General features: G+C 45.2%; 1 protein-coding gene across 1 annotated transcript in view; it reads right to left on the bottom strand.

Annotated features, from left to right (window-relative positions):
- Positions 1–880: 880 nt before the first annotated feature.
- The window catches only part of LOC129080339 (uncharacterized), a 38,888-nt gene continuing 13,530 nt past the window's right edge, over positions 881–26,238 (bottom strand). The window contains 4 exon segments of the mRNA XM_054585651.1: positions 881–1,252; positions 1,254–1,948; positions 5,943–6,186; positions 7,242–7,298. Coding sequence (XP_054441626.1) covers positions 881–1,252; positions 1,254–1,948; positions 5,943–6,186; positions 7,242–7,298 — 1,368 coding nt within the window.

The following is a 26,238-nucleotide window of genomic DNA, read 5'->3' as shown; positions in this document are numbered from 1 at the left end:
AGTTTAATATAAAGGATTCAAATCAAGACCAGTCAGAAAAATAGACCCACAGAGCAAAGTATGGGAAGGTTACAAATTCAAAGTTTTCATGTCTTCTAGTGAAATTAAGCTGCACTACCCTCTTGGCTTATTGATGTATGGTTACCAACCAAGAAGCTTAACACAGCTTCAATGTCCAGAGTTTTTATTGTAGTTTCATTAAGTAAGCACAGATGATTAAATCTTTGATCACATGATTGAACAGCAGGAGCAAGCCACATGCCTGTGGGAAAGGAGGCTCGGGTGGGGATGGGGAACACTAACCAACCCTAGGCTCTGCAAAGAGGCAAGTGCCTAAGGAGTGACGGGAAGCCAGGCCAGGGCTCCCGCTGCTCCAGTTTCTCTGTAATCCTCTTCTCTGCCAAGCTTGCCTCTGCCTCCAGTCAGGAGCATGGCTGGAGGCAGGGGTAGGACAGGGCAGTGCCTAAACCCACACTCCCTTGGTCCTACCTGAAGGCTGGGTGGGTGGGAGGACTGGCTCTGTCTACCCGGAACTTGGCCATGACCACAGCTGTCTACTTGGCCTTCAAAGGCCAGGCCCCATGCTCCGTCTGGCCCTGTTGGAGGGGCCCTAGGGCGCACTCCTGTCCCCGTGTACCTGTTCTGCCCTGGCTGGGTGCACAGTGCTCGGCAGAGGCGTGACTGGTATCTGCGCGTCCAGCCCTTGGGTCAGAAGCTGCCTGGCCCTTTGAGCCACATGCCCTCGTGGACCCACAGGGGCCACTCGCTGCTGGTGCTGGGCGACAGGGAGGGAGGGGATCGTGAGAGGCCAGTGCCCCCACCAACGGGGCAGAGGGCTGGGGAGAGAGGTAGCTTGGCTCTCCACAGACCCCCTTGGGGGTTACGTGCCTGCAGCTGAGTGCAGCTGGCGTGCCAGCTGGCCCGCCAGCTGGCCCGAGGCCGCAGAGCAGCTGGGAGGCCGATCAGTCCACTCAGAGACAAGGCTGGGGCCTGCACACTCAGGACCTTCGGAACCTGGCGAGTGGCCTCCCCCAGGCCCGGGGGGAGGTGTGGCCCAGGGCTCTGCTGGCCTGCCTGGGAGCTGCCAGGGCAAGGGGTCTGGGAGGGAGAGGCTGGTCTGTTGGGGGCATAGGGGCAGGAGGGAGGTCAGAGGCCTGGGCTCATGGCCTGGAAGGGGAAGGGAGAAGAACTGTCTGCCATCGGTTGTCCAGGTGCCACAGGGGCTGAGTGTTCTTGGGACAAAGGATGAGGCCCTGCGGCCAGGAGACCCCTGGTTTCCCCTCAGCATTGCCACTGGGGAACTGCACCTTCCGCTTGTGGCCAACAAGTGCTGAGTCCGGGCCAGAGGGGAGGTCTGCAAAGCCACAGCTGGTCGGAAGGCACTGGCAAGTAGGGCTCCTGGACACCAGTGCCCCTGGGGGGTCCATAGTGATATCGGCCGACCCCCACAGGTCTTGGCAGCTTCCTGCTGGCCTGGGCACCTCACCAGCCCCGACACATTCAGCTGGTGCCTCCATGCAGCCCACCACGCCATCCCGATCCGGGCTGCCAGGGGCCTGGGGGTCGTCTTCCTCCCTCACCCTGGGAGATGCTGCCCTGCCACAGGTGGGCTGGATGGGAGACAGTGTCTCAGGACACAGAAGGTTGCAATCCAAAGCTGAGGAGTCTGACTGCCTGGGGAGGCTCTCCTGGGAGGGGGTGTCCACAAAGCTGTGGCTGAGCTGGGTGATGATCCAATTGACTTCTGCATACGGGTGGGCTTCGAGGACAGAGCCCTGGTGCTGGGCACTCTGGAGGTGCCCACGGAGCTCTTCAAAGTCCTCCTGGCAGCACTCGCAGTACCCTCTCCTCCTCCTGGGCACGGTGCGGGCGGCCGATTGTGGGCTTGCCTCCTGGTCCCTGAGATCTCCAGCCCTTCTCTCCTCCCTGGAGGTTGGGCTGACACCACCTGGTACAAAGCTTCAACACTGTGATCAAGTGATTGGTCTTTATGCACATCCTGGGCTGAGTCACCTCATTTGCATAAACTCAGGTGTGGTTCCAGGAACCCTCTGTGAATAGTAAAGACGCAGCCAACACCTGGGAAATTACAAGGGTTTAGAAGCTCCCTCTTAGGAACCTGGGACAAAGACCAGACATATTCTTTGTTATACAACAGGGAGAATTCCCTTACCCATTGAGAGAGACCTGAACTTCAGGCCCTACTTTACACTTGCCAGTATTGAAAACTGGATAAATGCTGACATTTGTCTGAGGAGTGATTCCTTCTAGATATAAATTAAATAGGTTAGTGAATAGCCAGTCAAATATCTGAAATAAATTGTCAGTCATTTGTTTATACCGTTCATTTATTCATTTACTCATTAAGTAAATACATAAAAAGCTACCAAGTGCCAGGCACAGTTTAAACTGTCACCAAGTATGACCTGCAATTGATTGCCATAATGCTAGTGGGTAGACATTATCCAGGAGTGAATACCTCTGAATCTGGGAGAAGAATCATTATTCCTAGGTATCAGAAGCTTGTTAGGGTCAGAGTGAAGAGTGGGGTGGGGGAGGTGGCTAACATTATCAATGCCCTCAATCTGTGCATGAACCAGGGATGCAGTGACTGCAATTGGTGCCTGTCTTCAAGTCATTCCTTGAATCTTCACATAAACCCACAGGACAGGTGTCCTAATAGATGAGTGAGGCAAATAAAGAGGTTGAGCTCCATCTGACTATGAAAGTGGCAGAACCAGTGAGAGAAGGGCTGGGACAGAGCCAAGGCTCCCTGACCCCAAATCCTACCAGCTCTCCTTCCATTATATCGTACCTAACATCACTCTCAGGATTGCTCCTCAGAATGACAACTCTCCTGAGTTTTGGTTTCAGGATGTTCAGGGATAAAGGATAGCATCTCTGTTAAGGGAGGAGATTTCTGTTAACCTCAGGCAGCAATTGAGCCACATTAAAGAAAAGTAATATCACCTCCCCCTAAAAACTGTGTCTTTTCTTAGTTGAACTGGGAATATTTCTTTGTCTGTTTTCTTCTTTTTTCGTTTGGAAAAAAAGACCCTAGTATCTTTTCTCTCTGCCTCCACTTCCCCAGATAAGAGCTTTAATTGACAGCCATAGTATTAATTAGTACTGCTATATATCAGATTACCTCCAAAACTGAGTGGCTTAAGACAACAAGCATTTATTATCTCACACAGTTTGAGAGTCAGTAATCCACCAGTGCTGTAACTGGGAAGTCCTGTTTTTTGGACCTCTCATAAAGTTGCAGTAAAGATGTTGACTGGGGCTGCAGTCATCTCAAGGCTTGACAGGGAGTAGAATGATTTACTTACAAACTCACTCAGGTAACTGTAGATAAGAGGCCTCAGTTACTCACCACACAGACCTCTCCATATAGAAGATTTTAACGGCCGTGGCAGCTTGCTTTGCCCAGAGTGATGAGACACCGGCAGGTGTAGGGGTAGGAGGAAGCACAATCAAGTTGGAAGCTTTAATATCTTTTATAGCCTAGTCTTAAAAGTAACATACCCGAATTTTTTGTTGTATTTTCCTAGTCACACAGAATAACCTTGACACAATGAAGGAAGGGACTGCCAAGAGGCATAAATCACTGGGGAGCATCTTAGAGACTGAGTACCAGAGTCTCCCATCCCCATCACCAATGATTCATGTTCGTCCCACTTGTTAAATACACTCACTCTCTCCCCAGATCCGTGCCCCTCTTCCTCTGCCAAACATTATCCCGTTACAGTATCCGCTCAAAGTTTGATTCTCATTATCAAAATCAGGTGTAGGTAAGAAGAAGCCTGTGACATAAAGAGACAAATTATCTGTCCCTCACACACCCAACATTGGTGGAAATAGATGGAAGACAGCTGCATAGACATTCCTGTGTCAAAAGAAGGGAACTGGCAGCACAAAAGAGCCACTGATCCAAGCAATTCTGAAATGCCACTGAGCAAATGCTAGACGCTCCTAGAGTAAGACTCTCCCCACACCTGCCTAGAAGAAGTACCATGGCTCTTCGTTCTATCTTCTGAGTCATCTTTGTTTTTCATGACAGGTAATATATAATACTTAATATGGCTAGTTTCTCAGCATCCTCTTCTTCTAGAAGTGAAGGGACCCACTGGCTTCTTTTCATTTTGAACTGTCCGTGTCAGTTTAAGCTGGTAATATTTTGGTGGGTATAATTCTTTTTAAAACATGTGGGTCTCATGTGAATCTAACTGGGGTTTACTCTATTAGACAAAAGCCATACCCATACATTTCTTCAATGTAAGCCCTCTCTATCTTGGACTTCTGTTAAAGAATAATCCTTTTAAGCTTCTTAGAAGCCCTATTGTATGATTGAGATGATCTGTGAAGCATATCCTTAATATTTTAAGGGTTTTTTTCTTCTTTTTGACTGAATGGTACTCTGAGGCACCATCTTTGATATTCTTGAAGTCTTGACAAAGGATTTTTCAGCCATGTACTTGCTTTCATCTCTGGACTATGCTATTTTCAAAGTGTCCTGTATTTCATCTTTGCTCAGAAACAACTTCTTAATTTCAGCATCGGTTGCCATCTGGAAAGGTTGGGAATCTTCAAAAACAGCAAATCATGGCTGCTTTCTTCTAAATGTATGTCTCTACTCTCACTTTTTACTATAGGCAGCAAGAAGGAAACAGGTGGTACCTTCAACTCTCTTTCTGAATATCTCCCTATTTACACCACTCAGTTCATTAAACTTTCTCCTACCACATAACATGGAACCCCTTTCCTCCAGCATCCAATAAGACTTTCCTTTAGGCCTCACCAGCAGCCTCAAATTTAAATTTTGTTAATATTGTGTTCAAGGCAATTTAAGATTTTATTAATGCTCTCTGTACAGTCCTCCCACTTATTTCCCACAGCCTGCTTCTAAAGACACTCTTACATTAGGTATTTATTATGGTAGCATTCTACTTCCACTTACCAGAATCTGTATTGGTTATCTACTGTTATGTAGCCTCAGAATATAGTAGCTGAAGATAAATGTTTCCTATGTTACAAAGTGTCTAAAAGTCAGGAACTGGAGTGGGTCAGCTGGACCAGCCTGGCTCAAAGTCCTTTAGGAGATTGCAGCCAAGCCATTGGCAGGGCTGCAGGCGTCTGAATACCTGAGTGTGGCTGGGGGATGGTATGCCTCTTGGTAGGAGACCTCAGTTCCTCACTTGATGACCTTCTCCTGACATGCCAAGTGGCTTTTTACAGGGAGACCAGAGATGGGTGGGGTGGGAGAGAGAGAGAGAGAGAGAGAGAGAGAGAGAGAGAGAGAGAGAGAGAGAGAGAGAGAGAAAGCTGTGTGGTTTTCTGGAACTTTATCTCTGAAGTGACATGCCATCACTCTGCCATATTCTAGCGGTCACATAGACCACCCTTGGTGCAACATGGGAGGTGACCACACAAGGATACTATAGGCGGTGGAGATCAGAGGGAGCCAGGTGACAAGCTTCACCATCGCTGACACCTGCCCTTACAGGCACTCCCACTGCAGCAGACTCCGAGCAGTTTCTCTAGCCTGCTCAAACCCTGCTTCAAACCCTGCCTCAAACCCGCTGCTAATATCAAAGGGTTGGGCCACTTTCTCCTGTGAATACTGTATATATGATCTTCATGTACCTTTTAAATAGAGCCATAAACTGTTTTCTCTACCTTAGTGGTGGTGGGCACTGCTCTGTGAGAAATTTGCAGAGGAAAGGCACCTAGATGAACACCTGTTTCTGCCAGAACAGAAGCACACTGCAAATCTGCCATCTGACCTGTGCTTCCGAATTTAATTTGGTGTTGGCTTATTGTCGGGAGAAACCAGAGAGGTGGTGGCACCACTGTGCACATGTTCTGTTTCTGAATACAGAAGTCCTGGATGCAAGTGTTACATGGGAGCGTATGCCAGGTGACTCTACCAAGATTCCTACAAAGGCACAGAAGCTGAAGACCCTTGGCTCTTGGTTCAAACTTCTGCTCTACGTTGAAACCTCCACTAAGGAACAAGTGTTCTTTCTGGGATTTGGCCATGCAGAGAAACCCTGTCCTGGCTTCAACTGCCACCTCCCATTCCAGGTGAAAGTCCTCAGGCAAGGAGGCTGGGCTTCTCTCTGGACTGAAGGCAGGCAGGGGGCCCCAGCCTTGTACCCGGAGCCAGACCTCCATTAAGGTCGCCTGTGGGAGTGCAGATTCTTTGTCTGAGTCCCAAGTGCAGCTTTGAAATATTTGTTTTATTTTTTCTGATTTCATAAAGCACGGAATTATTTAATGGCTGTAAAAGAATTTAAATATTACACATACACAAACACACATTTGTGTATGTGTATATATTATGTATAGTATAAACTCTTATAAGAATTAGAGTAACGTGTATATAATATAGAATGTGTATATATAATATATATGATTTAAAAATATTCTTTAGCAGATACTTATTTGCTCTGCACACTGGGGATATGAGTGAGAAAAAAAACCCCAGACATTATGGCACTTACTTGTACCTTCTTATGTAGAGAGAAAAACAAAAAGCTAAATAAATGATTATGTAGCGTATTAGAAGGGGTCAAGTGTTCTGGAAAAATTAAAGTAAGGAGGGGTATAAGGGGAGCCAAGGTGGGAGAAGATTATAATTTTATATAGCATGATTAGGAAAGGCCTCATTAAGATGGTAAAGGAGGTGAAGGGGAAACAATCATTCCAGACAGCAGGAACAGCAAGTGCAAATGTCCTGGGGCTTACAGACACTGACATTTCTCCAATGCCATAGGCGAAATCCACTCAAGTGAAGGGAGCAGTGGCTGCAAATGAGGGCTGAGGCTCCAGGACTGGCTCTGCCATAAACTCCCTGGACAAATTCCTTGCCCTTCCCAGAGCTTAGCTTCCCCAATTGAAAAGCTGAAGTTTGGAATAGGCAGCACCATGTAGAGGGAACAAAAGGACTCCAGAACCCACTAGAGCCTACGCCCTATCCAAGCGCCGTGGTTTTCCTCAGTAAGTAATTTTTTTGGAAGTGGTTTTCTTGAGTGTGCAGTGAGGACTTGAGGTTCCTTGCTCCTGAGGTATGTGGCGTGGGCAACACGCCCCTTAGGCTCAGCACATGTCAGGTCCCTGAGGAACGGCCATTTCCCTGCCAACACTGACCCTGACCAAAGCCTTGGGTACTTTCAGAATCTACAATACTGTGGCTGTTAGAAGAGTAATTGCTGCACACACCATATTACAAAGCATACCTGGCCGAAGCTGGGGCTAGGGTTGGGGAAGCGCTCCTCATCAAACCTGCGAATATCCTGCAGTGAAATGTGTATACATTCACACGATGAGACCAGTGGAAACCAGAAATAGTCATATATTATTACAGCTCAGGTTTTGCTCATTGAATAGGAGCTATGAAAAGATTTCTACTTTTGAGTCTTGGTCTTCTTTCTCTCCTAGAAAAAGTTGATGGCACCAGAGCTGACACTGGAGAGAAGATATTTAAGAGAATGTGGGGCTGCTAGTGTAAGTTTCCTCTCAGGGCTCGGGGTGCTGTGTTGAGCAAGAACACAAGTGGCGTTCTAACTTTCCATCTTCTAACATTTCCTCAGTTTTATTTCCTCCTAAAGAAAACACCTGTCTTCAGATAAAGCCCAGCATGTACCCAGTCCCCCCTTCGCTTGTCTGCCCAGATGCTCCCTCCCAGGCTTCAGCAGGGTCAGAAGAGGGGGTTGGTTGCCTCAGATCTCTACCCAGAGACTGCTGCTGCGCATGACTGACTGCACTGGAGGGAGGGAACAGGGGATCTGATTGGCTGCCTCCTGTGTATCACAGTGACCGGGCCAGGCTCTCCTTTGGGCCAGGCATGGCACAGTGAATGTTTTAGTCTGTTTGGGCTGCTATAGAGAAAATACCATAGAATGGGTGCTGATGAAAAAAAAAATTTTCTCACAGTTCTGGACACTGCAAAGTCCAAGATCAAAGTGCTGGCAAAATCAGTGTCTAGTGAGAGCCTTCTTCTCAGTTCACAGGTGGTGCTATGGTCTGAATGCATGTGTAGCCTCAAAATTGAATATTGGAATTCTAATGACCAATGTGATCGTATTAGGAGGTGGGGCCCTTGGCAGATGATTAGATCATAAGGAAGAGTTCCCATGAATCAGAATAGTGCTGTTGTAAGAGAGACCCCACAGAGCTCCCTCACCCCACCTGCCATGTGAGGTCACAAGAAGTCTGCAACCTGGAAGAGGACCCTCGCCTGATCATGCTGTCACCCTGCTCTCAGACTTCCAGCCTCCAAAACTGCGAGAAATACATTTATGGGGTTTGTAAGCCACCCAGTCCATGGTATTTTATTATAGCAGCCCAGGGGGACCAAGACAGATGTCCATTTTCTCACTGTGTCATCACATGGTGGAGAGCTGAGTGAGGGAGTTCATTAGGGTTTCTTTTATAAGGGACCTAATCCTGTAGTCGAATGCAGGCCCAGCTGCCTGCCGCCAAGAGAGTGAATACTCGACAGGAAGGTGCTGGCGTAAAGTGAAGTGGTTTGTGTGCAGATGGTGGCTCCCTAGAAGATGGGGGACTCCTGTCACAGCCCATCTCCCCCTCTCTGTTCAGGCAGAGGTTTCCATAAGGAAGGAGAGGGGAACAGAAAGAAGAGCTCAAGGGAGGGGTTGCAAAGTTCTCTAGGTGCAGACAAGCACAGTCGATCGCAATAAGGACCATGAGAGTCTGGTGTGCATCATCCTGGTTTAGTCATCCTGGCTTCACGCTATCCTGGTTCCATGGTTGAGGCCAGCAAATCTCTCAGAGCTGGGAGGCTTGAAGGTCAGGATCTGTAACTTTTGAAGGCAATTCCTTGGATTCTGATACAACCATACTGTTCATCTTCAAGCTACATACTTGTCAGAGTCAGCACTTAGAGAAACAATGTCAAGAGAATCCTGGGGTGGGTTACAATTTTCCACTGTACAGTTTTCCACTCCTACAATTCCACTTGTGAGGGCTCCATCCCCATCACCTAATCACTTCCCAAACGCCTCATATTAGGGATTAGGTTTCAACATAGGAATTTGGGAGTGGGGGAAACACAAACGTTCAGTCTGTAGCAATGTGCGAGAAGGATTTTTATTTCCTATGCACTCCAAAGGTTTGTCCTGGCTCAGGTTTATCCTGCTCCAAGGGTTTGTTACACCAAGGCTCATCCTGTATGACACCTCTAAACATTTTTCTGTGAAAAGATCTGCAGCTAAATTGCTTCTTGGTTGACCACAGTGCCTTCTTCTGGGTTCAAATTCTGACTTTATCACCTGTTAGGCCACTTTCATTTCCTAGTTGTAGTATAGGGATAAAAATGGCAACTACTCAGCCTTATTCAATTGGCTAAGACACATGAAATGAGTGGCACAATTTTTGGCTTATGGTGGCCATCCAACAAATCAATGCCAGTTTTCTCTCTTTAATTCTGGATCTAAATAAACAGAAAGCACCTCCAGTTAATTCAGTTCCACTGTTTGTTTAGGAGTCCCTTTCCTGGTATTTTAAAAAAATTGGTTAAAAAATTATAACCAGTTAGGGCAATGTAAACTTCCAGAGAGATACTTGAAACCGTTTCAAATACCTTTTGCTTAGGAAGTCTCCTAGCAACACTCTGTATTGATTCTTGTTTGTCTGAGAAAGTCTTTATTTTCTTTTTTGTTTTGAAAGGCAATCTCATAGGGTAAAGAATTTTAGGTTGGTGGGTTTTTTCCCTCAAAACTAAATATTTCACTTCACTCTTCTCTTGCTTACTTGCATGCCTAGTTTATGAGAAGTTGAAGATAATTTTTATCATTCTCTAGAAATAAGGTGTTTTTCTATGGATTTTTTTCTTCTTTGCCTTTTTCTGAAGTTTGAATATGATATGTGTAGGTGTAGTTTTTTGGCACATATCTTGTTTGGTGTTTTCTGAGCTTTGATGGTTTGTTCTCTGGCACTAATTTGGGGCAATTCTCAGTCATTATTTTTCAAGTATTTCTCCCATTCCTTTCTCTCTTTCTTTTCCTTCTTGTACTCCCATTCCATGTATGGTACCACTTTCATGGTTGTCCCACAGTTCTGGGCCATTCTGCTTTTTTTTCTTGCTTTTTTCAGGCTTTTTTCTTTGCTTTTCGGTTTCAGATGTGTCTACTGTTATATCTTAAGCTTAGTGATTCTTTCCTCAGCCTCATCTGCTCTACTGTGGAGCCTGTCAAAAGCACTCATTTCCTCCCATCCAAGTACTGACCAGGCCTGACCCTGCTTAGCTTCCTAGGTCAGATGAGATCGGGTGTGTTCGGGGTGGGGGGGTATGGCCGCAGACTCATTTCCTTAACAATATTTTGACCACTAGTGTTTCTTTTTGGATTCTGTCTTGGAGGTCTTTGCTTACATTATCCATCTGTTTTTGTGACTTGCCTGTTTTTTCTATTAAAGTCCTTAGTATATTCATCACAGTTTTTAAAAATTCCCTATCTGATAATTCCAACATTCCTATCATATCTGATTCTGGTTCCGATTGCTTGTTCAGTCCCTTCAGACTTTTTCTTTTCTTTCTTTTTTGCCTTTAAGTATGCCCTGTAATTTTTCATTGGTAGACAGACATGATGTTCTGGGTATAAGGAACTGCTGTGAACATGCCTGTGGTGAGACGGTGGTGAGGCATCGGGGGAGGGGAAGTGTGCTGCAGGTCTATGGTGAGCCCTGTGTGCCTCAGCCGGGAACTCCCCAAGGGTTCACTCTGAGAGGGAACAGGATGGCCGGCGGGAACTGGAGTTGGGTGTTCGCCTTCCCCCAGCCGCTTAGGCTCCGATCAACTAGCTTCTCCTGAGGGCAGGCCTTGTTTGGAAGAACAGAGTGCTCTGACATAGTTCAAAATGATTCCTTTTCCTTTCCTCTTGCTGGAAACAGGTCAGGATTGTTTTCTGATCTTCACTGTGAGCATCTGGTAGAGCTCCAGGACGTAAAACTCACAAAAGTGTGGGCTGCCCTGTACTTGGGCCCTCTTGACCTTTTAACTCTGGGGTTTGTCTACTCTGAGCCTCCAGCAAGTTGGCAGTTACAGTTCAGGTTTTCCTCCCTGACACTAGTTCCCACTGAGTTTTCTGCTTGTGGGTTTCTGCTCAGGTAAGTTGTGACTCTGTATCTGCCTGTTGGTATCTTCCATTTGGGGGCAGCCATTTGCCCTGTGGTTTCACTTAGATGAATCTAAGAAAAATTGTTGACTTTTCTGTATACTCAGCTTTTTACTTGTTGTTAAGATAGATGAGTCTAACCTCCTCATATACCAGGCTGGAAACCGTAAGTGGCCTTTTTCTAGCAACATCTTGTTATTTATGCATCCACAATTTCCTGGTCACTAGCATAGATACGAGAGGGCCTTTTGTGCCCCCTCCTCAGGAGATCCATCCAATTCACTCAGTGTTTCCATGTTGGGAGCTGTGGTTTTTGAGCATGGGGCAGGCAGGGGTGGGGGTGCGTCCTGGGGAAAGTACCAGACTCTCCACTGGGGTGTAGGAAAGAACATCAGAATGTTGAGTTGCATTTGTTTTTATCTTGGTTTTTTATTTGTGTCTTGGTAGATTTTACAGTGTGTGTTCTAAGACATTGATGAAGAAGTAATATATATACTTTCTAAATAAATATACATATAATGGGACAACATGCTCAGATGTTTTTATTATTAAAAATAAAGATTGTACTCAAATTAAAATGGAGTTCTGCCCTGACCAATGTAGCTCAGTTAATTGGGTGTTTTCCTGCAAAGTGAAGAATCACCAGTTCAATTCCCAGTCAGGACACATGCCTGGGTTGGGGGTTCAGTCCCTGAATGGGGTGCATGTGAGAGACAACTAGTCGATGTTTGTCTCTCATATTGGTGCTTTTCTCCCTCTCTCCCTCCCTGCCCCTCTCTCTAAAAATAGATGAATATAATCTTTTAAAAGAATTAAAATGGAGACTACTATTTTAGAGATTGAGGAAGGAACATTTTTACTGGCTAAAACACTACATTTTTTTTTCTTCTAAAATGCTGTGATATATTTCCCTCTCTTGACAGAGATTTACCCAAATATTCATGTTCTCCTGTTTTGTTTTAATGAAGTTCTCAGATAATTGGAATAGCATTATACTGTGCACTCATCTCTTAGTGTTTAATTCTCATTCCTTAAAAAAAAAAGTAGTGTTGTTTCCCCCCCCCCCCCCCCCTTCACTGAGAAGTTTTCCACACTGGCAAATGCAAACTGTTTAGTCTTTTAGGATTGAGGACCAAGACTGATGACCTTCACTCTGGAGATGCCTTTCTTTTTCTTATCTTTCTCTTTTATTGGGGGCAGTGGGAGAGGGGGGACAGTGGCCAGTGCCTACACTCTGGAGAGGCGGGGAGAGCTGGCTTCTGAGAGATCACAGACTTGTTCTCAGGAATCCAACAGGTGGTGCTGTGGTCCTGTCCTCCAGGGTTGTGCTGGCATCACAGACAGAGCGCTTGTTCCCAAAGGAAGACATAAAGTTGCCTCTCTACTTACTAGTTCAGATAGGATGTTCTGGCACCACTGTATATTTAGAAGAATAGTAGTAATTGTCAATGGTGGACCTTGAAAGCTGGCAAAGATTGAGAAAAGACTTTTGTTTTCCTCCCAAATACAATATGACACTAGCTTTTGCTTTAGCTGGGATTCAGAGTCTGAAGTTAGCAAAATTACCAAGGTTATAAGACATAGCCTGCCATGGCTGGTGATGCTGGCCCTGGTGGCAGTTTCATAGAACTGTTGTGATGGCCCCTGTTGTGATGTATGGCAGGCACTAATCTTGTAAATGGGGTGCTAAGGATAGCTCTGTTTGCCTGGGTTGCTGTGAAATAAAATGAGATCAAGTACAGATGAGCTTGTACTTGGGGAAGGGCCCATGGGCTGTCCTGATGGCCACTGGGGTCCAACCCCATCAGCAGCCCCCTTTCCTAGCCCGTGCAGATACCCCCATGCCCAGAGATACTCCCTCCCTATGGTACTGCCAACAGAATCCCTCCTTCCTGATTTGTGGACCAACATGTGTTTTTGCATGGCCTATTTATCTCCGGTAATTGTGGCATTTGAAAAGTATTTCTAGTTTAGGGGAGGTAAGGTGGAGATAGGTAATGGTAGGCAGTCACTTGGGTCCCCTTTAAATTATTGGTTTTTAATTCTAGCTGCGTATTAGAATCTTCTGGGAAGATTTGACACCTTCTCATGCCACATGGGTACCTCTGCCCAGGGTCATATTATGACTTCTGTGGGCCCCTTCTTCTGTAAAATATATTTAAAATGACATTTTATGACTGTGATGATATAAAACCAAATATGTTAGTATTATATATTAAAAAGCTTTTCTTTGACCTCAAAGTTCTTTTTTTCTGATTTTTAAATAAAATCAAAACACTTTGTGAGCCCCTAGGAGAATGGTGGGTCCTATATGTTGTGCCAACTGTGCCTAGCAGGTGAGTCAGCCCTGCTAAGCAGGGCAAAACCAGACTTTCTCAGGTGGAAGCCAGACTGCAGCATTTAAGGTCTCCAGGCCATTCTAGTATAAAACCAAGGTCAACACCCATTTCCAACCATTCAGGAAGGAGTGTCTACTTGGCTGGACTGGTGAAAAATAGACCAGAAAGGTCACCTTCCTCTAGTCCTAATGCACCATGGCCAGCCTAGCTCAACCCAAAGTGATGCGGCTCAGCCTGCCTCTAGGCCCCAACATTCCAGCAGGACAAAGCATTCCCAACTCCTTCATCATCCCACCTCGGGGATTCTGACTCTCATTTGCCTGGTAGGACACCCCTGACTCTTAGAGCTAAAGAAACAGAAAAACCTGCACACCCATCTCATTTCTAGATGCAGAAACAGCTCTGTTGCTGCAATGCTCAGTCCAAGGTCATGGAGATGGCTGAAGCCAAAAAGTGTCCTGAGCCCTGTCCTCACATTTCACAATAAAGGTCTGTCCAGAAAGTATTCAGCCATGTACTATGAAAAATAGAGACATTTACTGAAGGTGATACAAGATACAAGAAACACTGTACATAGGACAATGATGTCTCTGTCCACTTCAAAGTAGGCACCTTGGAACCTCGCACAATTCTCTCAATTACTATCAGCTGTCCTGTTGTATTTTCCTGAATCTCATCAACGGTCTGAGATGTCTTCTCTTTCAAAGATGTTTTTAGTTTTGGGAAAAGCCAGAAGTTGCAGGGTGCCAAATCTAGGCTATAGGGGGGCTGAGTCACCTGCGTGATTTGATGTTTTTCACAAAAAACCTCTGTACCAGATGTGATGCATAAGCAGGTGTGTTGTTGTGATGAAGGGGCTAATCACAAGTTGCCCATAGCTGCAGCTTTCTGAATCATCCGAATAGTTTATGCAGAGGAATGTTCAAGCTTAATGCAAAATATGATGCAGATCCGTGGCTCTACTCCCTCAGTTATTTTGAATGTGATGGTCACACAGTATTCGCTCACTCAATGGCGTCTACCATCCCCACTGACTAGCAAAGTGAAGTCATCATTATTCACGCATGCTCATTCTAGTCTACTCTCTTTGGCTGCCAGTTTACCTCAATGTCAAGCAAATTGTTCTTGTTATATTAACAATGGTTGGAATTTTTCCAGATAAACCTCATATGTTGCAGCCCCTTGAAGGCCTTAAGGAGTACAGCCAGGACACCCCTGAGAGGGTGTAACCTGGTAGGTCCTTCCCTCTGTCCATGAGCAGGCCCAGCTACGGATGGAATTATCTACTGCTTACATAAGGGTGAGCTCACCAGCCTCTACAACAGAAGTCTCCTTGTTTTGGGGACAGGTCTACCACGTTGACACAAGGTTTATAGAGAGAAGGAAGCAAAGATAGGTAACATCCACAAGAGAGCTGTGGGCATTCTGAAAAATCTCAGTGGCTCAAGCTGCTTTCATGCAAATGACATCCCTGGAGCCACTTTCATTTCCTTCCTCCTCCCTTCCTTCCATCAACAATCTCTTGTTGAATACCTACTTCTAAATGTGTGAGATACTTCAAAGTGTGTCTAACAAAGAGGAATGGGCCCCGCACCCAATGTCGAGGATTCACAGCCTGGTGGGAAGGAGGTGTGCACATAGGTAAAGGCCACAACATAATCAGCAGTCAGGTATGTGGGAGCGCAGAGCAAAGGGCACATCACAGCGCCCAGAGGCTTACTGAATCCGGTATCTGTCTCATAAGAGGTGCCATGTGAGTTGAGTTTTAAAGAAGCTTCTTTGGTTGTCATGGAGATGAGGATTGGTAGGTGAGAGTGCACAAAGTGTAGCATTAAAAGGGAGTTCAAGTGTTCTCCAGGGCTATTTACTTAAGTGTTTCCCATTAGGAATTAGGTCGTTAATTAACTGTAACCACTTTAGTCATTTTCTTGGTGTCCTTTCTGCAAAAGCATCCAAGAGCCAGTGCTGAGCACTTAGCCAGAGGAATTCTTTCTCCCTCTGTGTACAGCCCCTGAAAGAAAATTATAATTATTGCCCCAAAACCCTGCTTTTCATGGGTTCTTCATAGCAATCACTTTAAGAAATGGGACTGGTACATGGTTAAGACAGAAGTGAAAATATTACCAGAGAAAGTGAAGCAACTATATGACCAGTTTATGAAAAAAGAGGTGATAACATAGAAAGATGCTCATGATGAGGTGATATGTAAACTAAGCTGCAAGACTGTGCAACTGTGGGATGAGGACTATGTAAGAAGAGATCAATGCACCGGGGGTGGGGGTCGGGGGACCAGAGGCAACATACCCAAACTGTTCTCTTTATTTTGCCTATGTTTTCCAAAAATTCCCTTATTGAGAAGGACTTCTCAAATTTTAAAGTACCTCACCTGGCAATCTTATCACACTATGATCCTAACTCAGTTGGTAGGGGTCTACATAGCAAGGAGGGGCGTAAGATTTTATATTTCCAACAAGGTCCCAGGTGGTGTAGATGCTGCTATTCTGTAAGCCACACCATTTAAACAATGGACTATTATATAAAATGGACCTGTAGAAACAATAAAGTGCTTCTTAGGTTTAAAACTGGCCTCAATGCCCAGGCATACCAAACCAAACAAAAACAGTACAATAAAACCCTCTCTTCACAGATTTTGCTTAGATTTCCCAAGAAACAGATGATGGAGACCTGGCCTTGTTGAATTCCTGCTAGTGGGATTATTCTTTCTGGATTATTTTATTTAATGAAGGTGGGAGTATAATTTTCCTCCAGTCATTAGGTGTACTCGCCTTCAATCCAAGCTTGGGTCTTGTTACTATTTGCTTTCCTTGGGAGGCCTATTTGTCCCCTTCTCATCATGATGCCTAAAAACAGGTGTCTTCCTAACCACACAGAGGTAGAATAGCAGAGCCTGTCTTGTGCTCAACAGAGCCCATTCTTTGTTTATCTCTTGGCAGTCAGTACTGAGAAGCAGTTTCTTTGCTTTAATCTTTGGGCGGGGGCTTTTTGGTTCTCATGCTGCCAAATTAGATGACAGCACAAAACCTTCTATTTTTAAAAGACTACCAAGTCCTTCTGTGAGACAATGGAGCAATATATAACACCTTTTATTTGTTTTATACTTTATAGATTCCAGTGCTCTTCAGGTAATATTGGAATATTACTTGATCTGTATAACATACTTCTTATTAAAACTCTTGCATGTTCTGTAGAGAATATATGGACTTTTTAAAATGTAAAAAGAAGCAAATAAGTTCCTCATAAGCTCATTGCTCTAATGGTGCTTTTTCTTGTTTCATTTTGTTTTGTTTTTGCTTAGATTTTGTATGCAAGTCTCTTTTTTAATGAAGTTATCATACTCTTTTAGCAGTTCTGTAATATCTGCCTTATCTTACTTGATTCTCAAAGTAGCACTGGAAAGAGGCAGGGCAGGTATCATTAATTTCCTGTCATTGGAATTGGCTCACCCATGATAACATTCCCTGATGGTTCTTATCAGTGGTTGACATACCTCTTTCTAGGACTTGGTCCAGCACCTATATACACTCAGAGATGAAGGCTAGTCACAGCCTAAGTTGCTCTACAAATACATCTGGATGGAATAGACTAATGGAGGAGGAGGGACAAATTATTCCTAAACAGTCGTAGGATAGAATGGAATTCATGGACAGCTCTCATACAGGTGGCTCTCATAAACTAAATTTTGTTTCCATCCAGCCTAGAAAATGACATGAATCAGAAGTACATTAAAACCAAATCCTGCCCTGGCTGGTGTGGCTTAGTGGGTTGAGTGCCAGCCTGTGAACCAAAGAGTTGCCGGTTCAATTCCCAGTCAGGGCACATGCCTGGGTTAGGGGCCAGGTCCCTGGTTGGGGGAGCATGAGAGGCAACCTATCAATGTTCTCTTGCACATGGATGTTTCTCTCCCTCTCTGTTGCTCTCACTTTCTCTCTCTCTAAAAATAAATAAATAAAGTCTTTAAAAAAGAAAAGAAATTGGAGCCTTCTATAAAAAATATCAAATTACAAATAAACAAATGTGGACTATTGTAGTCTTAGGGAAACAAGCGCTCTACGACTACTCCCAACAATATGAATGAATGCATTCATAAACTTAATGCGGAGGGAAAGAAGCTAGGAAGCACACAGCATGATTACATTTACATAAAGCACAAAAACAGGTAAACCGAGCCTGTGGTGTTAGCGGTCAGGAGAAGAGTTGTCATGAAGGTTGATGACTGGAAGGGGCTTGAGGCAGGATTCTGGGAGCACCTTTAACATTTTGGGCTGATCTGGGTAAACACTGGTGTGTGTCAGAAACCCTCTGAGCTGTACACTGACCATAGTACACGTTTCTATATAGTCTATGTCACCCAAGAGCCCTTAAAAACGTATTGTTAATACTAAGAATCGGCAGGATGGTAGGGCTGCCCCTGGGGCTCGCATTCATGCTGGCTGTGCAAAGCCCTCTGACCTCACAGAATGAGATCTTCCAGTTACTTACTGGGACTCCACAGGGACTCATGACCACAAAGGGACCCCTGTCTTGGATCTCCGATGACAGACCACCTGTTTCATCCCTTAAAACGCTGGCCACCAGGCTGCTTGGGCCTTGTTGCTGCTTGGGGCTGAGAACTGAGCCTCCTCTGATGCTGGTCCTGGGGAATGAAGGACACTGCTTGGTGCCACCTGACCTTGGAAGGAGCAGAACCAGATCCTCCACTGAGACCCCACCAAGACCCCACCTGCTACCATCCCAAGCCCACCTGATATGGCGACAGAGAATCCGTCCTTCACAGTTATGCTCAGTTTGTAGGTGCTGGAGATCATTTTATTCTTTCAGGCCTCAAACATGTAAGCCTAACCAGGCAGGCAGGCCAGGCAGCAGGCATGACTGCAAAGAGGAAAAGCTCTTGTCCGCTAGTGTCCTGCTCCCCCATCAGTAAGCACTGGGCCCATGTGAGCTTGGATTAATGTCACTCTGAATGGAAAGGCGACTGAAGCCAGCTTTCTAGTACCATCCAGACCCCGATGCTCCATTGCCCTCCATTGTTTGCTGTTTGGGGAGGATAACATGCTGCTGAGAAAAAGATTTGTTCTTATGTATTTTGAGAACTGTCCTAGGATTTTGGAACCAGATGAAATAATCTGAAATTATATCTCTGGGGGAGAGACAATTAAAGAGCTTTTCTAAGTGAGGGCCTTCTCTTACCTCTCCAGTTGTTTCTAAACAACAAGGAAGGCTGAAGCAGCTGCAGTGTTTCTCTCAAGAATCTCCCTGGTGGCAGCAGGTGGAGCAGAACCAGACAGGCCTGGGGTTGCATCCCTTCTCTGCCCCTAAACAGCTGGCTGACTGGAGGCAAGTCACTGACCTTCAAGCCTCAGTTTCTACCACTCTAAAATGGCTAATGCATTTATAAAAGGGGCCAGTATAGAGGTTGCACATAGTGAGCAATTCATACGTTATCCTTAGAAGCAATATCCCTGGGCTTTCAGTCGCTCAGCAGATATGGGTGAAGCAGGTACCTGCTGGTACTGGGGGAGCAGGGGATTCAGGGGAAAAGAACATGGGCTCAGTCCTGCCTTCTGGTGTCTTCCTCCTAGTGGGGGTAAGGGGCAGGGTACAGGCAGGAAATAAACAACAAATACATAAACAACAGAATTCTAGAATGTGGTGAGTGGCTGTGAAGGAATTAAATAAAGTTATATGATAGAGAAAAGGGGGTGCTTAGTCCATTTTAAGTAGGTGTGAGTCAGGGAGACCTCCCCTGAGAAGCTGGTATGACTGAGACCTTGCAGACGAGGATAAACTAGTTACATGAATAACAGGAGTTGGGAAAGCGGGGCAAAAGGGAACACAAGGGTAACATTTGGAAATAGAAAAGGGCCTGGCATTTGGGGGGACAGAAAGGAGGTCATTGTGGCTGGAGAGTAGGAGAAGGGGGTAACAGAGGAGGGGGGTAACAGAGCAGGGGAGTCACAGGGTTAGGCCAGAGCCAAGCAGTGGGGCCGGGAGTGGGAGGAGGACCTTGGAAGGCTATTGCCAAGAGTGAGATTTTTATGCTCAGAGCAGAGGCCCACACTACTGGTGGGTCTCAGCTGGGCATGATTATTTGACCTCCATTTTAGAAAAAACATGGGATACTGTATAGAGAATAGATTGAAAGGCAAATGGGAGGAAAATGAATGAGGCCATGGTAATAATCCAGGTAGAACTGAGCTCCTAAGAAGGATGGTGGTAAAGGAGAGGAACGGACCCGAGCAGATAGAAGAGAGATTTTTGAAAGTCAAACTAATGGGAGGTGAGAAAAGCAGAAGGGAAAAATGGTGCCTACACTATAAAACCAGCAGGAAGATGAGAGAGTTGTCTGAAATATGACAGATCAGCGGCTTTGGGATGCTGGTGGAGGGAACAAGTGCAGGCATGAAGGTGGAAGTTGAAAATCCAAGCCTGGAGCTCAGGGGAAAACAGTCTGGATTGGAGATATAACTTTGGCAATGATTAATACATGGCATGTGACACCAAGGATACTAGCCTGAACTCTTAGGGAGAGCTGATGGAGCAAATGACCGACTTGGTTTCAGCCAGGAGGCTCTCCAACATTTAGAGTTAAGTCAAGAAACCACCTGAGGAAACTAAGAAGGGGTGATGGATGCAGCAGAAAAACCAAGATGTGTGCAGTCACGTCATCCAGGGGCGGGGTGAGGGAGTTTGCAGTGGAGGGAGTGGCCTGTGCACTGAATGAAGGTGAGAGTCAGAGGAGCATGCAGTGTGTTGGTGAACTTGACATGAATATTTCAGTGGATGGTGGGCACTGAAGCCAACTGAGGTTGATAATGAATTAGGGGTGAGGGAGGGGGCTAAAGTTCTTCTGCTAAATTGAAGTTATTCGAATTCTCAAGTGAAGAGAGTAAAGCTCTATACAGACTTTTGGAAACTGGGTTTGCAGTTGCTAAAGAGCCCTGGCACTTTCAGTTTTGCTTAGTGAAGATGGTTGCTGCCCTGGGGACTGAGTGGGTTCCTAACCCCTCCAGGAGGCTGGAGGGCCTTCCTGCTTTTTCCCTCCACCTCCCCAGCCCTCTCCACCCACCAGTTACACAGCAGCTCGAGGGCATAGTTACACACACGGGGGCTCTAGTGGGCCGCGCTCTGGTCTGCTGAGGCCTTTCAGCCAAACTTTCCTATTCAGAAAGTGCCCCCTTGCTGGCAAGTGATGGTAGTGAGGCATTGGATTGATTGACACAAGACTGTCAACACATGATGAGGGATGGGTACTGAAGGCTACCCTTTCTCTGTTTTGTAGCCAAAGGAAAAATTTCCTGGAAGCCATCAACTCTTTAGGTGGATCTGAAAGAAGGGAGAGCAGTTTACATTGTTTGGAGCAAATTTTTCCAGGAGATGTGACAGAATTATTTGTTGGGGCTGGGAGTGGAAACAGAAGAAGAGCAGGGCCGTACTGTGTCAGGGAGTGTATGTACACAGAGGTAGAGAGTGAAATCAGACTTCTAAGTTGTCTTCCAACTCTAACATCCATGTTTGTAGACTCCATGTTTCTAAACAAGGAAAAATACAGTTAAAAGTTCCAAAGGACAATTGTTCCTGCATTCATCCAATTACTCTTTATTGAGGACCTTCAACATGGAGGAAAAATTAAGTGCATAAAGGAAACCAAAAATGTTTAAAGATATAGTTAAGCAATCTAAAATCTAATAAATTGTTTTAGAAGACAAGTTTAAACTAAATAGGAAATGAGAGGCAGAGAAGCTATAGCTATAGGATTCCTTTGAGCTGCATATAATGAAGAACCCTGAGTAAGTGTGGCCTAAGTACTCTAGACATTGATTTCTCTCACATAAAAAAAGTCAGGGTAGAGAGAGTAGCCTGTTTAGGGTTGCTCAGTGCCTCTAAGAATCTATCAAGGGTCTGCTCTGTCATGCCCAGGCCTGTCCCCATTCTCTCGGTCCAGGATGAAGTTTAAGCTTGAACCACATCAGCCAGGGTCTAAGAAGAGAGAACGTCACATTGGCTCCACTGTAAAGCAGTTTCCTGGAAGTCTCACAAGCACTTCTGTTGCAACTTATTAGCTAGAACATCCATGTATGGCCTCAAATAGCTGCAAGGGAGGCTGGTTGGGCACTAATGTGGATTTTGTTATTTTGTGAGAAGGGAAGAACAACTATTTTTGTCTGCCACATGGGCTGATATATAAAATCAACATACAGAAAACAGGTAAGAAGGTAAGAGAGGTGATGGTTCACTTTACAAATGATATTTTGTTTTATCTCCATAGCAAAGGCCAGCTTCTCTGTGACAGTGTCTCACCTTACATCTCCAAACTTACCTCCTACATCACACCTTGAACAGCCCTATACATCTGGCATACCAGTGAAGCCTTAGTGCTGAGTTCTCTGCCTACTGTGTCTCAGCTTGAATTTCAATTCACATACAAGAGACTGTGTGAAAACATCATGTTAGATTGAGTGGGCAAAGAAAGAGCAACCCTCAGGAGGGAAGCTTTTGTACACACACACACACACACACACACACACACACACACACGCATGAGGCCACTCACACATATAACCGACTCCACCAGAAGGGAGGGTCCACTGTGCACAGATAGAGGTGGGATAAAGAGCCATTGGGCTGGAAACACAGCAGGTGGAAAAACATGACACATTTTTTGGTGCAACAGCCCCTCTAGCAAGGACAGTTCTCAAAGGCTTGCCCCATCCTGGGGAAGAAGTGGCTCCCAGAGATAGCCTCACACACCAGCAGAGGACCTGGTCTTTTAATTACCCCCAAAGAACACTTCCAACTTCACATCTTAATGGGGACCCGAAATTCTTCAGAGACACATTTCTTTGGTCATGGAAGTTTGTTTGTTTATAAACACTTGTAGCGAGCTATTGTTACTCTCATTGTGGGGGCTCTTGCTGGGTTCTAAATGTCCCTCCTACGGTTTCATTATGTCAACACTGCAATTATATTGAACGGGGTAGATGGATGCATGTGTACTTGTTTTTGAAGGAGGGAATCCAGGTTAACTTTCTATGAGAGGTCTATGCCCCCACAAGATGAAGAAGTATCGATTGTTTATCAGCACTGGCTGAACCCTCCAGCTTGAAAGTTTGATGAAAAACTTGAGTTTACAATCATTTAGTAAATGAAGAACAAACAGTTTTCCTATCCCATAACTCTTAAGAAAAAAGTAATTAGTAAATAAATATCTATGAACAGATTAAAGGTAAAGAAGACTGGTTATTAAAGATCCATGGCTGGGAAAAGAAAAGTGGAAAAAGAGACCATGCAGGAGCAGAGCCCAACAGGCTTGCTCAGTGTCCCTGTGGAACAAAGGGTTCAATCAGGGCTAGATGCCGGCTGCAGTGCAACGCAGCCCGAGCCTGCTACCATCCCCAGTGCATGGGGTGAACGTGGACACAGGTGCCCAGGGTTCTGCATGGACGAATGAGGGCGGTTCTCAGGGTTTCATTCTGCCCTTCACTGAGCTAAGCTCTGGCTTCTTAGCACAGAGCTGGGGGAGGAGGAGTAAAATAAAAACTTTGCAAACTATTTTAAACAAGTGTCTTTTGAAAACTCTCCTCATTTGTTTCCATTAAACTGGACCTTACTATTGATGTGAGATCTGGTTTTAATATATTGCTTTTTGTAAGCCCTTAATCATGTAAAATATTTCAGAGTTGATTTCAAATTGAATAGAGCTAACATTCCAGCCACTACTTAAGATTTTGTTTATATGAAAAATTTCTAATAAAACAGGGGTTCTGGTGGGGAGGAAAGCCTGTAACTGCATGAGATTACATTAATTACACCTTGACTTTTACTGACACAGTATCCACATAACATGGATAGCATCATTGATGTTTCAGACTGTACATGTGACCCTGGACTTCATTGAAATATGTTTAATTATACGAGATGTAAAAAACATCCTCTTGTCAGTGGGTCAGTGGGTTCTTTCTTCAAATTACCACAACCCAGTTACAGGTCCAAGAGCCACACTGAATATATTATAGAAATTAGAAATAAAGAAGATTTTGGGCAGCTGCTGACCACCCAGCAGCAAAGCCAGATAGGGCTCTGGAATGGAGAGAGCCTGCAGTGGGGAGCCCCTGGTGGTGGCCCTGACCTTCTCCTGAGTGCCAGTCCCAGGGCATGGAGCAGCATCTCTGTCCTGCTAAGGTCAGCAGGCTGGTGGAAAGACAGCTTCCCTGGATTCGGCAAGATTGAGGAGAAGTGAATGAAAGTCACACTGACCTCCTCCCAGGACCAGTCTGGAATTACAGCTGAACTGTGGAGAAATCACCCAGGACAAACAATTGAACAATAGCTTTACAACCTCGGACAGAGAGAATAATCAGCTTCAGCACAACCAGACCATTAAGGAGTGCAGTGGAGACTTGAGAAGGCTGGCTGGGTGCCCACAGGCAGCAGCGCCAGAGGAATAATTAAGCTGCCTGTTGGATCCCCCAGGGAAGAATGGAGTCTAAACCCTAAGCTGGGATCCCCAGTCTAGAGCACTAGAGCCCAAAAAGTACACAGATAACAACCAGCGTTGAAAAGCAGTAGAGTTGCTCTGCCAGAGACAGACAGCTGGAAATGCAAAGAGCCATTTAAAAGACCAACACACAAATTTTTATTTGCAGCCACTTACCCTGGGCTCCGGCAAAGGCAGAACAGAGTGGGCTAGAGACACCTGAGAAGAGACTGGGGAGGGAGGCTATGGGGGGAGAATTGAGAAAGTAGCCACAGGGATCATGGTGCTGAGTCATACCCCATATGGCAGCAGCCATCGAGCTCAGGCAGACCACTCCCTCCTGAGCAGCAGCAGCCTGAGGGAAAACAATAGCCCCACCCCCAGGAGGGACTCTGCCCTGGCCCTGTGGTGCTTAAGCCTGACTGCTGAGTGCGGAATGCTTAGATTAACAACTGAAGGAGACAGCTGCAGACAACAGATCCCTGGCAAAGAGGAGCATAGTAGATAAGAGATGTTTGAGGAGAGACTGGGAACTCAGAGGATTTGGGGAGAGAAAAGAGAGAGCAGCTGCGGGGATCCCTGTGCTGAGTCACCCCCAAAAGGCAGCAGCCATCATGCTGAGGCAGCCTGAGGGAAACAATAGCCAAGGCCCCGGGGGGATTCTGCCCTGCCCTGTGGTGCTTTAGCCTGGCTGCTGAATGCAGAGTGACTAGATTTACAACTGAAGGAGTTAGCCACAGACAGTAGATCCCTGGCTGCCTAAGTTCAGATGGGGTCAGCATCTCACATCACCAGAGGAAGGTTTAGAAAGAAAACAGTGGTAAATACTAGAGGCTACCATGACAAAATCCACTGTGGTCTTCTCCATGATTTGTGGCATTTTTTTTACCTGTATAGCTTTTTAATATTCATTTCCTGCCCATCAAGTTTGTGCATATTCTGCCTTCTTCATTCCCTTTTTATTCATGATGCAAATTTTATTTTCTCTTTGCATTGTTCTGATTCCCAACTCTTATAAGTGCTCTTCCTTCTACGCTCTCAAAATCATTTTTCTTTCAGTAGGTCATCTCATATTCTCTATACTTTCTTATAATAGTTTTAATCTCTTTACACCCTTATTAATACTGGTTCATTTCTACTGATAGTGGTATTGTGGCGGGATGTTATTTTTGTGGGTGTGGGTTTCTTTCCTGGGGTTTGTGGTTTTATTCTGGCACCACCTGCACAACAGCATACAAGATATGGTGAGTGGAGTGAACCTCAGTTGACCAGCTAGAGGAAAGGACCCACCAGAGAACAACCAAACAATAATCAAAACCCAGTTACTTCCAGAGAGTCAACATATATGGCATAAAAGGCATCCCAAGAGCATCAGGCTCAAAAGATCACAACCGAATTGCATAGGTCTCCTATCATAGAAGCTCACACCACAAAGTCAGGGAGTCAAAACAGATCAATTTAAGATGCAGAAGCAAACAGGAAGAGTCTCACAAATAAGGGGAAGACAAAGAAACAACCTCCAATTGAAAGGAAAGGCGGGATCCTCAGAAAGGGCGCTAAATGCAATAGAGGCAAGTTAATTCTCAGATATTGAGTTCAAAATAATGGTTAAAAGGAAGTTCAATAAGCTCAGTGAGAATTATCAAAAACTACAGGGAAGCTATGAGGAACTTACTGCAAAGTATATCAATATGAGAAAGGACATAGAATCTATCAACAAGAGCCAGGAGGAAATGAAGAATATAATTCTGAATTGAAGAACACAGTAGAAGGAATCAAAAGCAGGCTAGATGAAGCTGAGGGTCAAATCAGCAAGCTGGAGGACAAAGTATAAAAAAAAAAAACTCCCAGAAAGAGCAAGAAAAGGAAAAAAGACTCAAAAAGAACAAAGAGGGGTTAAGGGAACTGTAGGATAATCTGAAACATAATAATATCCATATAATAGGGATACCAGAAGGAGAAGAATAAGAGCAAGGGATAGAAAACCTTTTTGAAAAAAGAATGATGGGAAACTTCCTTAATTTGAGGAGAGAAAAAGTCACACAAGTCTAGGAAGCACAGAGGGTCTCAGTCAAGAGAAACGCAATGGGGCCCACTCCAAGATAAATCATCATTAAAATAGCAAATTTCAAAGACAAAGAGAGACTCTTAAAGTCATTAAGGGAGAAAGAGGTAGTAACATTTAAGGGAGCTCCGATACAGCTAGCAGCTGACTTCTCAACAGAAACACTACAGGCCAGAAAGGAATGGCAAGAAATATTCCAAG

Source organism: Pteronotus mesoamericanus, unplaced genomic scaffold (genome assembly GCF_021234165.1).
Source record: "Pteronotus mesoamericanus isolate MK-2021 breed Mesoamerican mustached bat unplaced genomic scaffold, CSHL_Meso_final contig_121, whole genome shotgun sequence".
NCBI classification, from domain to species: domain Eukaryota; kingdom Metazoa; phylum Chordata; class Mammalia; order Chiroptera; family Mormoopidae; genus Pteronotus; species Pteronotus mesoamericanus.
Note: the sequence above shows the minus strand (reverse complement) of the source record. Positions and strands in the feature narration are given on the sequence as shown.